This window comes from Megalobrama amblycephala, linkage group LG19 (assembly GCF_018812025.1).
Source record: "Megalobrama amblycephala isolate DHTTF-2021 linkage group LG19, ASM1881202v1, whole genome shotgun sequence".
NCBI lineage: Eukaryota > Metazoa > Chordata > Actinopteri > Cypriniformes > Xenocyprididae > Megalobrama > Megalobrama amblycephala.
In genome coordinates, this window is record NC_063062.1 from 10,557,673 (window position 1) to 10,572,428 (window position 14,756).

At 35.5% G+C, this 14,756-nt stretch overlaps 2 protein-coding genes across 3 annotated transcripts; one reads left to right on the forward strand and one right to left on the reverse strand.

Moving 5' to 3' along the window:
- The first annotated feature begins 1,927 nt into the window (after positions 1 to 1,927).
- lg19h11orf16 (linkage group 19 C11orf16 homolog) lies at positions 1,928 to 10,593 on the forward strand. 2 transcript variants are annotated; one of them, XM_048169673.1, is made up of 8 exons: positions 1,928 to 2,165; positions 2,315 to 2,528; positions 4,695 to 5,051; positions 5,150 to 5,280; positions 5,364 to 5,505; positions 7,557 to 7,794; positions 7,899 to 8,475; positions 10,171 to 10,593. In XM_048169673.1, the coding sequence occupies exons 2-7, from the start codon at positions 2,331 to 2,333 to the stop codon at positions 8,297 to 8,299; spliced, it is 1,467 nt and encodes a 488-aa protein (XP_048025630.1). In that variant the 5' UTR covers positions 1,928 to 2,165; positions 2,315 to 2,330; the 3' UTR covers positions 8,300 to 8,475; positions 10,171 to 10,593. The 2 variants fall into 2 exon arrangements, with proteins under 2 accessions (XP_048025630.1, XP_048025631.1); XM_048169674.1 differs by having other exon boundaries at positions 5,388 to 5,505.
- On the reverse strand, positions 10,533 to 12,080 carry akip1 (A kinase (PRKA) interacting protein 1). The gene is made up of 5 exons (XM_048169675.1): positions 11,919 to 12,080; positions 11,488 to 11,663; positions 11,325 to 11,405; positions 11,114 to 11,242; positions 10,533 to 10,958 (listed from the first exon to the last, which is right to left on the reverse strand). The coding sequence occupies exons 2-5, from the start codon at positions 11,638 to 11,640 to the stop codon at positions 10,815 to 10,817; spliced, it is 507 nt and encodes a 168-aa protein (XP_048025632.1). The 5' UTR covers positions 11,641 to 11,663; positions 11,919 to 12,080; the 3' UTR covers positions 10,533 to 10,814.
- Between the last annotated feature and the right edge of the window lie 2,676 nt (positions 12,081 to 14,756).

A 14,756-nucleotide genomic window follows, 5' to 3' on the forward strand; every position in this document is an offset into this window, starting at 1 on the left:
TTTTGATGCCTTAAGATATTATATCCTCCTGAGACCCAGAAAAAAAAAAGTTTTTTTAATTTAGTATTTTTTCAGGTCATTAGCCTATATTGTTTAGAGCGTAAGAACCGAACAAACAAAAAAAAGCATTTTTGAAAAATTATACTTTATCTATATGTTATGCTATGTCCTCTGTGGTGGACACCAGAACTAAGTTGTTTAAAAAATAAAATGGCATGAAATGACATGTATAGGCAAAAACAATGGAATTTTTTTTTAAGCACCAATCAATTTTTAGGCTTCAGGATTGTTTTTAACCAAACTTTGTATAAAGATGATTCTCAGCTATGTTAAGAAAGATATAATGGAATTAATTGATATACCATTTTACTTTATGCAATATGTGGGTAAAATGGCCATACATGGATTTTCCCATTCAATACAATGTATCTATACACTGTATCTAATTTGCATATTAATGTGTATTATTGCATATTAAGGAGCAACATGCAATGAAAAAAGAACTGTAATAATGGGAGCAATAATTGGCAACATTTTCATAATGATATCTAATAATTAATAGGGATATTGATACATAATTTTATTCCCTATTCACTTGTTGTGTCTCCTAAAATGCCTGATAAACATGATTTAAGTCCTCTACAGAGGTCATGTATGAAATCAATGTCCTGTTTCGTAACAGAAAGTCATGTTTTGATTAGAAACCCCATAACATTTTCCTGAGATGTTGATTTATAACGAACAATTTGAAAATGAATCCAATTTAAATGATAATTACAAAATATTATCATATTTCCATAAGAGTGCTCATTTTGATTTTCAGTCATATTTAAAAACCAAGAAGTTGTTGTTTTCATGGCGAAACCTCTAAAAATTTGGTATCTCTGCAAAGCCCTGAATGTGCTCTTTACAGGACATTCAGACTTAAAACTGACATGTATGATGTCAGAGAAAATCACTAAAATATAATGTCCACTACAGAAGACAAAAGTCTATTGCTGCTCAGAAGTCAGAAGTCATTTATGCTCACCAAGTCTGCATTTATTTGATGACAAATACAATAAACAGTAATATTATTTATATTTAATAATACAATATTACAATTTATAATAACTGTTTTAAACTATTTGAATATCTTTTAAAATGTAATTTATCACTGTAATGGCAAAGCTGAACATGATCCTTCAGAAATCATTCTATGCTTTGGTGCTTAATTATTATCTATAATTTTATAAATGTTGTTATCAGTTTAATATTTTCACAGTATTACTGTTTTTCATATAAGATACTTATTTCAAATCTTAAAAAAAAACTTTTGACCAATAGTGTAAGTTTAATACCATAAAAAAATATGTATGTATTCCATAACAATGTATATCAAGTCTATTTTTGATTGACACATGCAAATGAAGGAATGAGTTTTCTCTTGGATGTTCGAAGGGCTACTTTTCTACGTTTGCAACATTTCTACTTTTTAATGTCTGTCAAAGTTGGGTGCTTTTTCCAAAACATCATGTATTTTTCATCAGCTTTTCTCACCTCTGTGTCCTCTTCACATTTCAGCTTCTGTGGAAGAGAGGATGACAGCACATAATCTATTTTTGTACTGAGAGTCTTTCTTTGGGATGGACGTCATAGCTCTGAAATCAGGTTCAGGTGTCTCTTTCTGGTGCACAATCTCAAATGCATTTCTCTCAAAGCCATCATACACATCTTTAACAGTTTCAGCCCTTCTCTTTACAACTGGTGCAGTTTCGTAAAATGTGCTATTTATTATGCATTTTGATGTGCTGAATTCAGATATGACAATTAAAACAAATGATTGGCTACTGTTTCCAAGATATTTAAGTTTTTACATTTTACATCCATGTATATTGTATAGATAGTACCTGTCACCTGTCCGTTTATGTAACACTTTAAAATATAAATCAAATTTGTTATGAAACAAAAGGCAAAAAACTTATGTATGTATCCTGTTCAGTGTTACTCGGCACTTCTTGGCCTGTGTCTTGTATGTGTCTCACCACTAGATGGATGTAATGACATTCTAAGGCTGGCTCACTATGGCAACCTCAGTACACAGTGGACACAGATCAAATGGATTATTACTAGGGATAGAACAAAACTTGCTACAGTTTGCAAGACTGTTCTTGGAGTCGGGAAAGGTATGAATAACTTTGAATTGTTTTTATATGTATTTTCATTCTAATTCTATTGCTTACTAACAAAAAGTTGAAAAAGAGTTGTTTGTGTTAACAGAAGCTAGTCAGATGGGTCTTTAAGTCTACTAACAGCAAATTCAATTGTGTTGCAGATTATTCGATGCGAGAATGTCATCTCAGGTATCTCACAGCCAAAGTGTCCTTCCCTTGTTCATGGGTAAAAGCAGAAATATCACTTTTATTCTGGACTCATCTGTGGAAATGAATGGCTTTTTGGGACCAGTGAAGAATCTTATCATCCAAACCTTAATTACTAAAGCTTCACTCAGAGACTCACTCTTCAACATTATCAGCTTTTCATACAAGGTAAGTTTCTTTCTTCTGCTGAACACAAAAGGAGATATTTTGAAGAATATGGGTAACCAAACAGTTGACGGGCCCCACTGACTTTCATAGTAGGGAAAAAAATTCTATGTAAGTCCATAGGCCCATCAACATACAGGTTTGGAACAACTTGAGGGTGAGTAAATGACAGAACTTTCATTTTTGGGGGAACTATCCCTTTAAATACAATTTAATCATTATTTTTATCTTAAAGGTGCTCTAAGCGATCCTGGGTGGAGTAACTTGTTACCTGTTGACGTTCGAAGTGTTGTCAAACAAAACAGAGGCTAGCTAGACCCTCCCTCCTCCTCCTCCTCCCCCTCCCCTCCATGCTTCCTGAAACAGTCATGAACGCGCATTTAAAATCATTCTTGTCGGTTATTGGCTGGAGCATGTTTATTATGATTCGTGGTCCAGGCTGCACCAGTTTGTTTTTATTGCCGTTTTTGGAGCTTGTGGCGACTACAGAGACCGCGTTTTTTTACAGTGTGTTCAGGGGACAGGCAGCTAGCGGATAGTGAGGAGATGTTTGCTGTATGTGACAAAAAATGTTTTGGCCTAAAAACGCGTGACATCGCTTAGAGCACCTTTAAACGGTTGAGTTTATTTAAGTCGGCATGAAACAGAGGCAGCGACTGTCATTTTTTCCCTTTTGTGACGTTTATCCAAGAGAAATGGCATCTCGAACAAAAAATAAAAATGTAAGGCAGGACATGATTTTGTCCGTAAGGAATTGATTGGATGGTTGGATTGTTGTGGTTTGCTATTGGTCAGTCTCATGTGAGTGACAGGTTTTCCCTTAAACACGTCATCAGAGAAGAGATTTCGCTGCAAGAGGGTGGGTATGTTATTTTGATTAAAGATTACAAGTGCAAATGAATTAAAATAATGCAATATTTCACAAAAATAAGAATAGTCAATTTTAATTTCATGGTGACTTTAAATTCAAAGGTATATTAAACTAAATAGGAATACTCAAGCTGTTATTCATCCATCCATTTTTCAAACTGCTTGCCTTGGATGGACACCATGGATGGATGGCCAGTCCACCACAGAGCTAGGCTAGGCTAATGATATATATATATATATATATATATATATATATATATACAGTACAGTCCAAAAGTTTGGAACCACTAAGATTTTTAATGTTTTTAAAAGAAGTTTTGTCTGCTCACCAAGGCTACATTTATTTAATTAAAAATACAGTAAAAAACAGTAATATTGTGAAATATTATTACAATTTCAAATAACTGTGTACTATTTAAATATATTTGAGAAAGTAATTTATTCATGTGATGCAAGCTGAATTTTCAGCATCGTTACTCCAGTCTTCAGTGTCACATGATCCTTCAGAAATCATTCTAATATGCTGATTTGCTGCTCAATAAACATTTATGATTATTTTCAATGTTGAAAACAGTTGTGTACTTTTTTTTTCAGGATTCCTTGATGAATAGAAAGTTCAAAAGAACAGCATTTATCTGAAATACAAAGCTTCTGTAGCATTATACACTACCGTTCAAAAGTTTGGGGTCAGTAAGAATTTTTATTTTTATTTTTTTGAAAAGAAATTAAAGAAATGAATACTTTTATTCAGCAAGGATGCATTAAATCAATCAAAAGTGGCAGTAAAGACATTTATAATGTTACAAAAGATTAGATTTCAGATAAACACTGTTCTTTTGAACTTTCTATTCATCAAATAATCCTGAAAAAAAAAATATTGTACACAAATATTTTGTACAATTGTACACATTAAATGTTTCTTGAGCAGCAGATCAGCATATTACAATGATTTCTGAAGGATCATGTGACACTGAAGACTGGAGTAATGATGCTGAAAATTCAGCTTTGCCATCACAGGAATAAATTACTTTGTGAAATATATTCAAATAGAAAACATTTATTTTAAATTGTAATAATATTTCACAATATTACTGTTTTTACTGTATTTTTAATTAAATAAATGTAGCCTTGGTGAGCAGACGAAACTTCTTTTAAAAACATTAAAAATCTTAGTGGTTCCAAACTTTTGGACTGTACTGTGTATATATATATATATATATATATATATATATATATATATATATATATATATATATAATATTTTTATTTTTTATTTTATTTATTTTTTCCCTTCACTAGGCAACACCATGGTCTTCTCACATGATGCCCTGCACTCCTGATGTAGTCTATGAAGCCTTGAGTTGGATCCACACATTACAGACGAGTCCTGGCAGAGACCTCCACACAGCACTGGCCTTAGCATTCTCTGACCCTGCTTGTCAGTCTGTCCATTTGGTGACCAGCGGTCTCCCAGACAACCCCACACAATGCTTGGGTTCATTATCAACCCTGGTGCCACGCCCTGTGCATACATTTTACATATCTGACAAGACTCCCATGAACACTGACATATCAGACTTCTTGCAGTGCATCACCTCCACCACTAGAGGAAGCTGTTATGTCATGTCTCTCAACTCAGCTGGCGCTGTGGATCAGGTAAGAAGTTTGTATGGTGACTGACCACCACTTATACTAGCCAGCCTTTATTAGTTAATCGGATATTTTTCACCATTTAATGTTTTATAATATAACAGCTCAGTTTGTTGCATTCAACGAATGACTTGATTCAAAATCCATCATACTCGGAAGATCCAAGGCATTCAGTGGACTTCTATCAGACCCCATACTACAACTGCACAAGCTGTGTCTGTTCTACACCATACTGGTATGCTTTCTATTTTAACTGCAAAGACTGAAAGAAAGAAAAACAATAAATAATTATATTGTGGTAAATGTGTATCTTTACAGGTGTTCCCCTGTGAATCCTTTTAGTGCAGTATCATGTGTATCTGGAAGGGTAATGCGAGGTGCTGAGCTTTTTTGCGGCTGTCGTGTGTTAGCCAGGAAAGAGATAGACGGCTTTTACTACCTGGGGACAATCATACATCAGGTACTGAGGGGGAAAAAAAACAGAATATCATCATTAACATGCTCTACTAGTCAATAGTTTTTGAGTCTGTATGATTTTTTTATGTTTCTGAAAGAAGTCTCTTATGTTTAGCAAGGCTGCAATTTTTATTATTTAAAAAAAATATTCAATTTAAAATAACTGTTTTCTATTTTAAAATGTAATTTATTCATGTGATGGCACAGCTGAATTTTCAGCATGATTACTCCAGGCTTCAGTGTCACATGATCCTTCAGAAATCATTCTGATATGCTGATTTGCTCAAGAAACATTTTGTCATGGTTATTTATGGTTAATATATCAATGAAAAACGTGATTTTCTTTTTCTTTCAGAATTTTGATGAATAGAAAGTTTAAAAAAAACAACATTTATTTGAAATAGAAATCTTTTGTAACATTATGAAAATCTTTACTGTCACTTTTGATTAATTTCTTTAGAAAAAAATCCAACTGACCCCAATTTTTTTTAAAGGTAGTGTGTCTTTGAAGGATTAGTTCACTTTAAAATTAAAGTTACCCCAAGCTTTACTCACCCTCAAGCCATCCTAGGTGTATATGACTTCTTTCTGATGAACACAATCTGAGATATATTAAAGGGTTAGTTCACCCAAAAATGAAAATTCTGTCATTTATTACTCACTTCCACACCCATAAGACCGTAATCTTCGGAACACAAATTAAGATATTTTTGTTGAAATCCGATAGCTCCGTGAGGCCTCCATAGGGAGCAATGACATTTCCTCTCTCAAGATCCATTAATGTACTAAAAACACACCTAAATGAGTTCATGTGAGTACAGTGGTTGAATATTAATATTATAAAGTGACAAGAATATTTTTGGAGTGCCAAAAAAACAAAATAACTACTTATTCAGTGATGGCCGATTTCAAAACACTGCTTCAGGAAGCATCGGAGCATAATGAATCAGTGTATTGAATCATGATTCAGATCCCGTGTCAAACTGCCAATGGCTGAAATCACGTGACTTTGGCGCTCTGAACAGCAGATTCGATACACTGATTCATTTGAGCTCCGATGCTTCCTGAAGCAGTGTTTTGAAATCGGCCATCACTAAACAAGTCGTTATTTTGTTTTTTTGCCACTCCAAAAATATTCTCGTCGCTTTATAATATTAATATTGAACCACTGTACTCACATGAACCAATTTAAATATGTTTTTAGTACCTTTATGGATCTTGAGAGAGGAAGTGTCATTGCTGGCTATTCAGGCCTCACGGAGCCATCGGATTTCAACTAAAATATCTTAATTTGTGTTCTGAAGATGAACAAAGGTCTTACAGATGTGGAACGGAATGAGGGTGAGTAATAAATGACAGAATTTTCATTTTTGGGTGAACTAACCTTTTAATAAATATCCTGACGCATCCAAGCTTTATAATGGCAGATGGCAGGATCAACGAGTATGAGCTGAAGAAAGTGCCTCCATCCACATCCATCCATCATAAGGGTGTACTCCACATGGCTCCGGGAGGTTAATATAGACCTTCTGAAGCAAAGTGATGCGTTTGTGTAAAAAAAAAAAAATCCATATTTAACAAGTTATGAAGTAAAATATCTAGCTTCCGCCAGACCGCCTTCCGTATTCAAGTTACGAAGAAAGTGTAAAACTCTCGCAGTTCAGAAAGCTTACACTACGTCCTACGCCTTCCCTATTCAACTTACAGAAAAGGCATAAAATGACGCGACGCCAGTTCCGTTTTTTTCGTAATTTGAATAGATGTGGATGGAGACACTTTCTTCAGCTCATACTTGTTGATCCTGCCATCTGCCATTATAAAGCTTGGATGCGTCAGGATATTTATTAATATTTCTCCAACTGTGTTCATCAGAAAGAAGTCATATACACCTAGAATGGCTTGAGGGTGAGTAAAGCTTGGGGTAATTTTCATTTGAAAGTGAACTAATCATTTAAATATAGTCAACTCTTCAATTCAAATTCAATTGAAAATTTAGTTCAAATCTATATTTATGATCAGTATGTTAAATATTTAATCATTTCTTTTGGTCTTTAGGGCAGAGGAAATCTTTATATGGTGGAGTTTGATAAGTTTGGACCTAAAGGAAATACATTTAAGGAAACATTAAATACAGTTCAGCCAACCTGTCAGCCCGATATAGTTAATCTAGCCATTGCACATGGGCACAGTATAGTACCAGGGGACACGGTTCTAGCACCATGGGAGCCAGATCTGAGAAGATATGGGCCTGGAAGAGTCGTCTCCGGAATGGAGCTAAGATATCCACTAAAAAGTAAGTTTTAGTTACAATTTTTAAATCAATACTAAAACATAAGAGTGATCCGTATAACTGAATAAACCCAGGTTTATTTGCTCAGATCTATTGTCTCATTAAAGGTGATGAAGGTCTTTTGGGACTCCAGGTTCTCTTCTGGAACGGGATGACAATTCATGTCCCCAAAGACCTTGCAGTACGGATTCCAGCCTCTCATCATGAGCAAATTATCAAAGACCTCCAGCATTATTCATCCAGGCCATGTAGCTACAGGGTTTCCCACTGCTGCGGCACCATGAACTGTTTTGAGTTGCCATGTCATCATTGCAACCACCACAGTCTGTCCTCCATTCCCCTGCTCCACTGTTCAGTCAAGAGATGCTGGCCAATGTTCATGTCACCTCCACTACTGAACAACCAGAGAAGAGATGAGCTGGAAAGGAAAGTTGATCTCCAAGCTGAAAGAATTACAGAGCTCTCAACAGACACAAGTGCCTTCATCTTCCTCATCATCAACCTCTGACACGGATGACAATGAGGAGGATACTGCAGCTGAAAAACACAGAAAGTCAGAACTGGTGAGTCGCTCAGTAAACACAGAGATTTCCTGCCTGAGAAAGCCATACACTCAACCTGAGTCCAAACCAGCCTGGAGATACTGGAAAAGCGGTTCTGCAGAACCACAGCACAAGCAACCAGGTATTGTATTTATTTGGATGTTTACATTTGATTCTGAATGAGTTTGAGGTTTTGCTCCATGGCTAATGCTAACATTACACACTGTTGGAGAGATTTATAAAGAATGAAGTTGTGTTTATGAATTATACAGACTGAAAGTGTTTAAAAATGAAAATAGCAACGGCTCTTGTCTCCATGAACACAGTAAGAAACAATGGTAACTTTAACCACATTTAACAGTACATTGGCAACATGCTAATGAAACATTTAGAAAGACAATTTACAAATATCACTAAAATATCATGATATCATGGATCATGTCAGTTATTATTGCTCCATCTGCCATTTTTCGCTGTTGTTCTTGCTTGCTTACCTAGTCTGATGATTCAGCTCTGCACATCCAGACAATAATACTGGCTGCCCTTGTGTAATGCCTCGATCATGGGCTGGCATATGCAAATATTGGGGGCGTACATATTAATGATCCCGACTGTTATGTACCAGTCGGTGTTATGTTGAGATTCGCCTGTTCTTCGGAGGTCTTTTAAACAAATGAGATTTATATAAGAAGGAGGAAACAATGGAGTTTGAGACTCACTGTATGTCATTTCCATGTACTGAACTCTTGTTATTTAACTATGCCAATATAAATTCAATTTTTAATTCTAGGGTACCTTTAATTATCTACGATATACAGTCAAACCAAAAATTATTTAGACATTTTTTATATATTTTTACTAGTGGGTGCAGGACACTATACTTCATTTATGTAAGTGATGATAGCAAAATAAACTGTGACATATTATACCCAAAAATTCTTCATACAGTGGACTACCAGTAAAATTGATAAAAATTTGGAACCAAAATTATTCAGACACTTTGAACTGACCATGTTTTGCTTAAGTGTTATCTGACATAATTAAGATTAATTTTTTCTAACACAGTTTAACTCTTAGATCTTGTCATATTTTATTACCAACTATAGTGAATAAACTGTATTAATGAATACAAGGTGGCTATGGAGGCCTCACTGAGCCAAGGTGTCTGAATACATTTTGGTTTAACTGTAGCTGTCAAATGGACAAATACAATAAAAATACTGATCATGATCTGACATATTATATTTGAGCATATACTCTACCATTCAAAAGTTTGGGGTCAATAATGTTTTGTTTTTGTTGTTTTGTTAAATTTATCAACAGTTACAGTAAAGACATTTATAATCTTACAAAAGATTTCTATTTCAAATAATTTTTAAAAATTTCTGAACTTTCTATTCAGTCCTGAAAAAAAAATTATATCATGGTTTGCACTTAAGCAACACAACTGTTTTCAACATTGATAATGATAAGAAATGTTTCTTGAGCACTCAATCAGCATATTAGAATGATTTCTGAAGGATCATGTGACACTAACGACTGGAGTAATGATGCTGAAAATTCAGCTTTGCCATCACAGGAATACATGTTATTTTAAATTGTAATAATAGTTCACAATATTACAGTTTTTAACTGTATTTTTGAGCAAATAAATCCAGACTTGGTGAGCATAAGATACTTCTTTCAAAAGCATTTTAATAATTTTTACCGACCCCATTTTAATGGTAGTAGTATATATATGGCAGAAACGTGTGCAGACAAACTAATGCCATTTCGAACCACATGGTCTTTCAAAAAAGATTTAATTTGTACTGACTGAGTGTTCTTGGTATTTCAGGAAGTGCAGTCAGGTCTCCAAATGTAACCCATTCTTGGCCAAGAGACACTGGGAATTCTGGGAGCTCTACAGATAACTCTATGATGACCAATCACAGCTCTTTATTTAAACTGGTTCGTGAATCACCAAAACGAGGAGTCAATATGAGGGACATATTTGGATCAACTGAATCAAAGTCATCACCATCACCACTATCTGTAGCAATCAGCACAAGGCCAAATAAAGCGATACTAGTTCCACAGCCAAAGTTCAAAGTGTTATGAGAATTGCTAGTCAGCTTTAGCTGATATTTTCAGGGATGATGTTTGTTTGTAATTCAAATATCTTATTGCTGGTGTACAAAGTGAATACAAAATACTATGTAAAATCATGCAAAACTTTATTTAAAATGTAAGAGGTATAAATAAAGTGAAATTACATGTACATATTTGTCTTGCTGTAAAATCTCATTATGGCTTTTATGCCTCATTATAAAGTCATGATTACTATAAAAATGAATAGCCAAAATAAATATTCCTGAGTATTAAACAATAACACTTATGAACACACAAAAATAAATCAAGAAAAGTCAGTGCATTTAATATTTCAGTGCAAGTCCTCAATTAAGGCATTGAATTTCACTCATATAATATACAGGTTCAAGTTCAGAGGTTGAATGTAAGGCTTATGCTTTCTCCTGCGTCGATGTGGACAGTTTTCGTCTCTGGTCTTGTGTCCTGCATTGCTGCTGTGATGGAATAAGTCCCTGGAGACACTTCAATAAGAAAATCCTCTGGTTCTGATGAACCCTTCAATAAAATATGTAGATGAACCACTTTGATTTAGTAATTGTGGCTTGGTTTAAAATATGATCCCTATTATCTGCTTCAAAATCAACTGTTGTACTCTGCCTTCACAGTTCAAATTCATACACAATATGACAAAAAAAAAGGTCAATACTTACAATGTCTGGTTTGATTGCTGCAGTAGCATTCTGTTTCTGGTCTGCAGTCCTCAACATCTTCTGTGAATGGTAGCGACAGATGTGTTCTCGCTCACTGGGCTGAGCCAGGTGCACAGTCTTATAAAACTTCTGTTAAATAAACACAAGCTGTTTCTTCTAATTCACATCTCAACATAGTTAAAGTAAATGAACGAATAAAGCATTTTTCCACCTGGCACTGTCTTGTAGTTTCAGACATGTACTCCACTATTGTAGCAAAAGCATGGTCCAAGTTTGAATGGGAAACGTCTCTCTGTAACACAGGACAAAAAGAATTCGTGTCATGGACGTTATTTATTAAGTGACCTAAGCTAATGGGAATTGAGTCTACTCACTTCTGAGTTCCTCTCATGGTGACTGAACATGGGTGAAGGTCTTGGTCTTGCACTTGAGAAGCTAACAGACCGTCTTTTTGCCTTTTCCAACACCTCCTGCCCGAGTTTAGATGAACGGCGCAGGGAAGACTCCAGCCAGGATTCACTGGCCATGTACACAAGCGTCCTCGAGTGCACTGGAATTGCATATGACCATTATTGCATCTCATATAAACAAAATGATTCTCACAACAATTACGTCATAATACGAAAAACTATTTACAGCAGAGCAAAAATTCTGATTTTGGACGTATGTGCATTCATGAAAACTGTGCTACTATTTAGAAGCGGAAGTCAGAATTTTTTGTTTTGCATTTCATTTTTCTACAAAATTTTAAGCGCACGGCAAACATGAACATACAAATTTATCTGCATTTAAATGCAAAACTTACGTTCAAATAGCGCCCAAAATGTTAGCTGTTTGTTCGCTTAACTCTATTAAACTCTTCACCGCATTTAGACCAATAATTCTCTGACTTTTGCCGCTGTATGTTAGTGATGGGTGTGTGTCGCTAAAGTGAAAGTTCAAATGCATTTCCTCCTCTCCCACGCGTTGCTGGGAAATGGAGTCTTTTGCCCGTGGTTTAAACGCGACACAAACAAGAATACAATATTACATTCATTTCCTTTTTTAAACTATAATCTACATTTAAAAAAAAAAAAAAAAAAGGATACATTATGTACGTTTTGTCTTCATTTAAGCCGTTTTAATACGCTAATCATGTCAACTCCAAATCATGTTTACCCAAAAATGAAAATTCTGTCATTTATTACTCACCCTCATGCCGTTCCACACCCATAAGACCTTCGTTAATCTTCAGAACACAAATTAAGATATTTTTGTTGAAATCCGATGGCTCAGTGAGGCCTTCCATAGCCAGCAATGACATTTCCTCTCTCAAGATCCATTAATGTACTAAAAACATATTTAAATCTGTTCATGTGATTACAGTGGTTCAATATTAATATTATAAAGCGATGTTCTCAGGACCTTGCGCAACATTCCCTAAAAGTTCTCTAAAGGTGACGAAAATTCCGAAGGTCACGAGAACGTCGCCTTCTACGTGGGTGTTTTATATAAAATAATAAAGTTTAAAGTCATCGTTATGGAGGTGAGCATTTGCTTTAGATGGACTCTTGATTCTTGACATTTTAACATTAGATTTTCTCTGTCTGCTTTAACTGTGTTTCCAATTAGGGGTGTCGCATTATACCGGTATTGACAATAACCGTGATATTCAAAGCATGAAATATTGATATTGTGTTAATTTAGGGAGTGACAATATACCGGTATTGGCGATAACCACAATATTTAAAGGTGCCCTAGAATCAAAAATTGAATTTACCTTGGCATAGTTGAATAACAAGAGTTCAGTACATGGAAAAGACATACATTGGGTTTCAAACTCCATTGTTTCCTCCTTCTTATGTAAATCTCATTTGTTTAAAAGACCTCCGGAAAACAGGCGAATCTCAACATAACACCTACTGTAACAGTCGGGATCATTAATATGTACGCCCCCAATATTTGCATATGCCAGTCCATGTTCAAGGCATTACACAAGGGTTCAGTATTAACGTCTGGATGTGCACAGCTGAATCATCAGACTAGGTAAGCAAGCAAGAACAACAGCGAAAAATGGCAAATGGAGCAATAATAACTGACATGATCCATGATATCATGATATTTTTAGTGATATTTGTGAATTGTCTTTATAAATGTCTTTTTAGCATGTTGCTAATGTACTGTTAAATGAGGTTAAAGTTACCATCGTTTCTTACTGTATTCACGGAGACAAGAGCCATCACTATTTTCATTTTTAAACACTTGCAGTCTGTATAATGCACAAACACAACTTCATTCTTTATAAATCTCTCCAACAGTGTGTAATGTTAGCTTTAGCCACGGAGCACCATCAAACTCATTCAGAATCAAATGTAAACATCCAAATAAATACTATACTCACATGATCCGACGCATGCATGCAGTATGCATGACGAACATCTTGTAAAGATCCATTTGAGGGTTATATTAGCTGTGTGAACTTTGTAAATGCACTGTATTATCGTCGAGAGCTCGGGGAGGCAGGGAGCGCGCGATTTAAAGGGGCCATGCACTGAATCGGTGCATAGTTAAGGCCCCGGTATACTTCAAACGAAATCAAAGAACGAAACTGATGTGACGTAATTTCAAACAAAATCAGGCCAAAACGAAGTTCGTTTTGTGTTCTTTTTGGAAGTTCGAAACAGCTTGCCAAAGTGAACTTTCAGGAAAAGTTCGTTCCAGCACCAAAACACCTTTGTACTACCATTGGTCAGTGACGATAAAGTAACAGGAGATGTGCGCTGAGGCTCCGCCTTCACTCGCGTGGAACGTGTCTCTGGCTCATTTGATCTGTAGATTTCGTTGAGGTAAGATCTCCACGGGTGAAAACATGAACACACTGGATAGCTGCTTTATAGTACAAAATGAAGTTGTGCTTGTAAAAAAATGAGGCACTAACACTGTTTTTCATGTTTGATACTGTAAAGCTGCTTGATTGCTATATGAAGACGTGACATGACTGGAGTACTAATTTGCAGAGCTCGTGCTAACATTCCCATGATGTTATGATCAGACGCTTTTCTTATGCTTTCTATAATAAATGCTTACTGTTTTCTCATTTTTGTTGTGTTTATTTTGTTACTGAGAAGAATGTGCGTGGCACATATTTACATATTCATATAACCGTCGCTCTCAGCAGTGTGGGCGGCGTCAGATGTTCGTTTACAGTATATCGCTGGTCACGCATTTCGAACTTTGTTTTACCCCTAAACGAAGAACGAAAAAGAAGTTTGTTTGAAGTATACCAGAGCCTTTAATGATGCCCCAAAATAGGCAGTTAAAAAACTTAATTTAAAAAAATCTATGGGGTATTTTGAGCTGAAACTTCACAGACACATTCAGGGGACACTTTAGACTTATATTACATCTTTTAAGAGCTGGTTCTAGGGCACCTTTAAATTCATGACATGTAAATACTCCAGCGCCAGTACCTGTCTGATCTCTCAGGTGGCAGTATTGCATCTTAACGCTGACGCCTGTCAAAGAAGAAGAAGACGCAGCGCGCGCAGCTATGAATGTCGTCCGAACGGGAGAGTGAAACTGTCCACACCCGAAAAAAGAAAAGTAAGCTCGACAGAATGGGAGTTTTTCGGCTCCTTAGACAGCCAAATCCGCAGGATTTGCC

What these genes read in the sequence shown, in the direction of transcription:
- lg19h11orf16 (XM_048169673.1), top strand. Translation starts at nt 2,331, where the DNA reads ATGTCATCTCAGGTATCTCACAGCCAAAGTGTCCTTCCCTTGTTCATG. An exon ending in GTCTGTTCTACACCATACTG is followed by an intron (nt 5,281 to 5,363) that starts GTATGCTTTCTA and finishes GTATCTTTACAG; the next exon opens with GTGTTCCCCTGTGAATCCTT. An exon ending in TGGGGACAATCATACATCAG is followed by an intron (nt 5,506 to 7,556) that starts GTACTGAGGGGG and finishes TTTGGTCTTTAG; the next exon opens with GGCAGAGGAAATCTTTATAT.
- akip1 (XM_048169675.1), bottom strand. Translation starts at nt 11,640, where the DNA reads ATGGCCAGTGAATCCTGGCTGGAGTCTTCCCTGCGCCGTTCATCTAAA. An exon ending in ACCATGAGAGGAACTCAGAA is followed by an intron (nt 11,406 to 11,487) that starts GTGAGTAGACTC and finishes CCTGTGTTACAG; the next exon opens with AGAGACGTTTCCCATTCAAA. An exon ending in CAGCAATCAAACCAGACATT is followed by an intron (nt 10,959 to 11,113) that starts GTAAGTATTGAC and finishes ATTTTATTGAAG; the next exon opens with GGTTCATCAGAACCAGAGGA.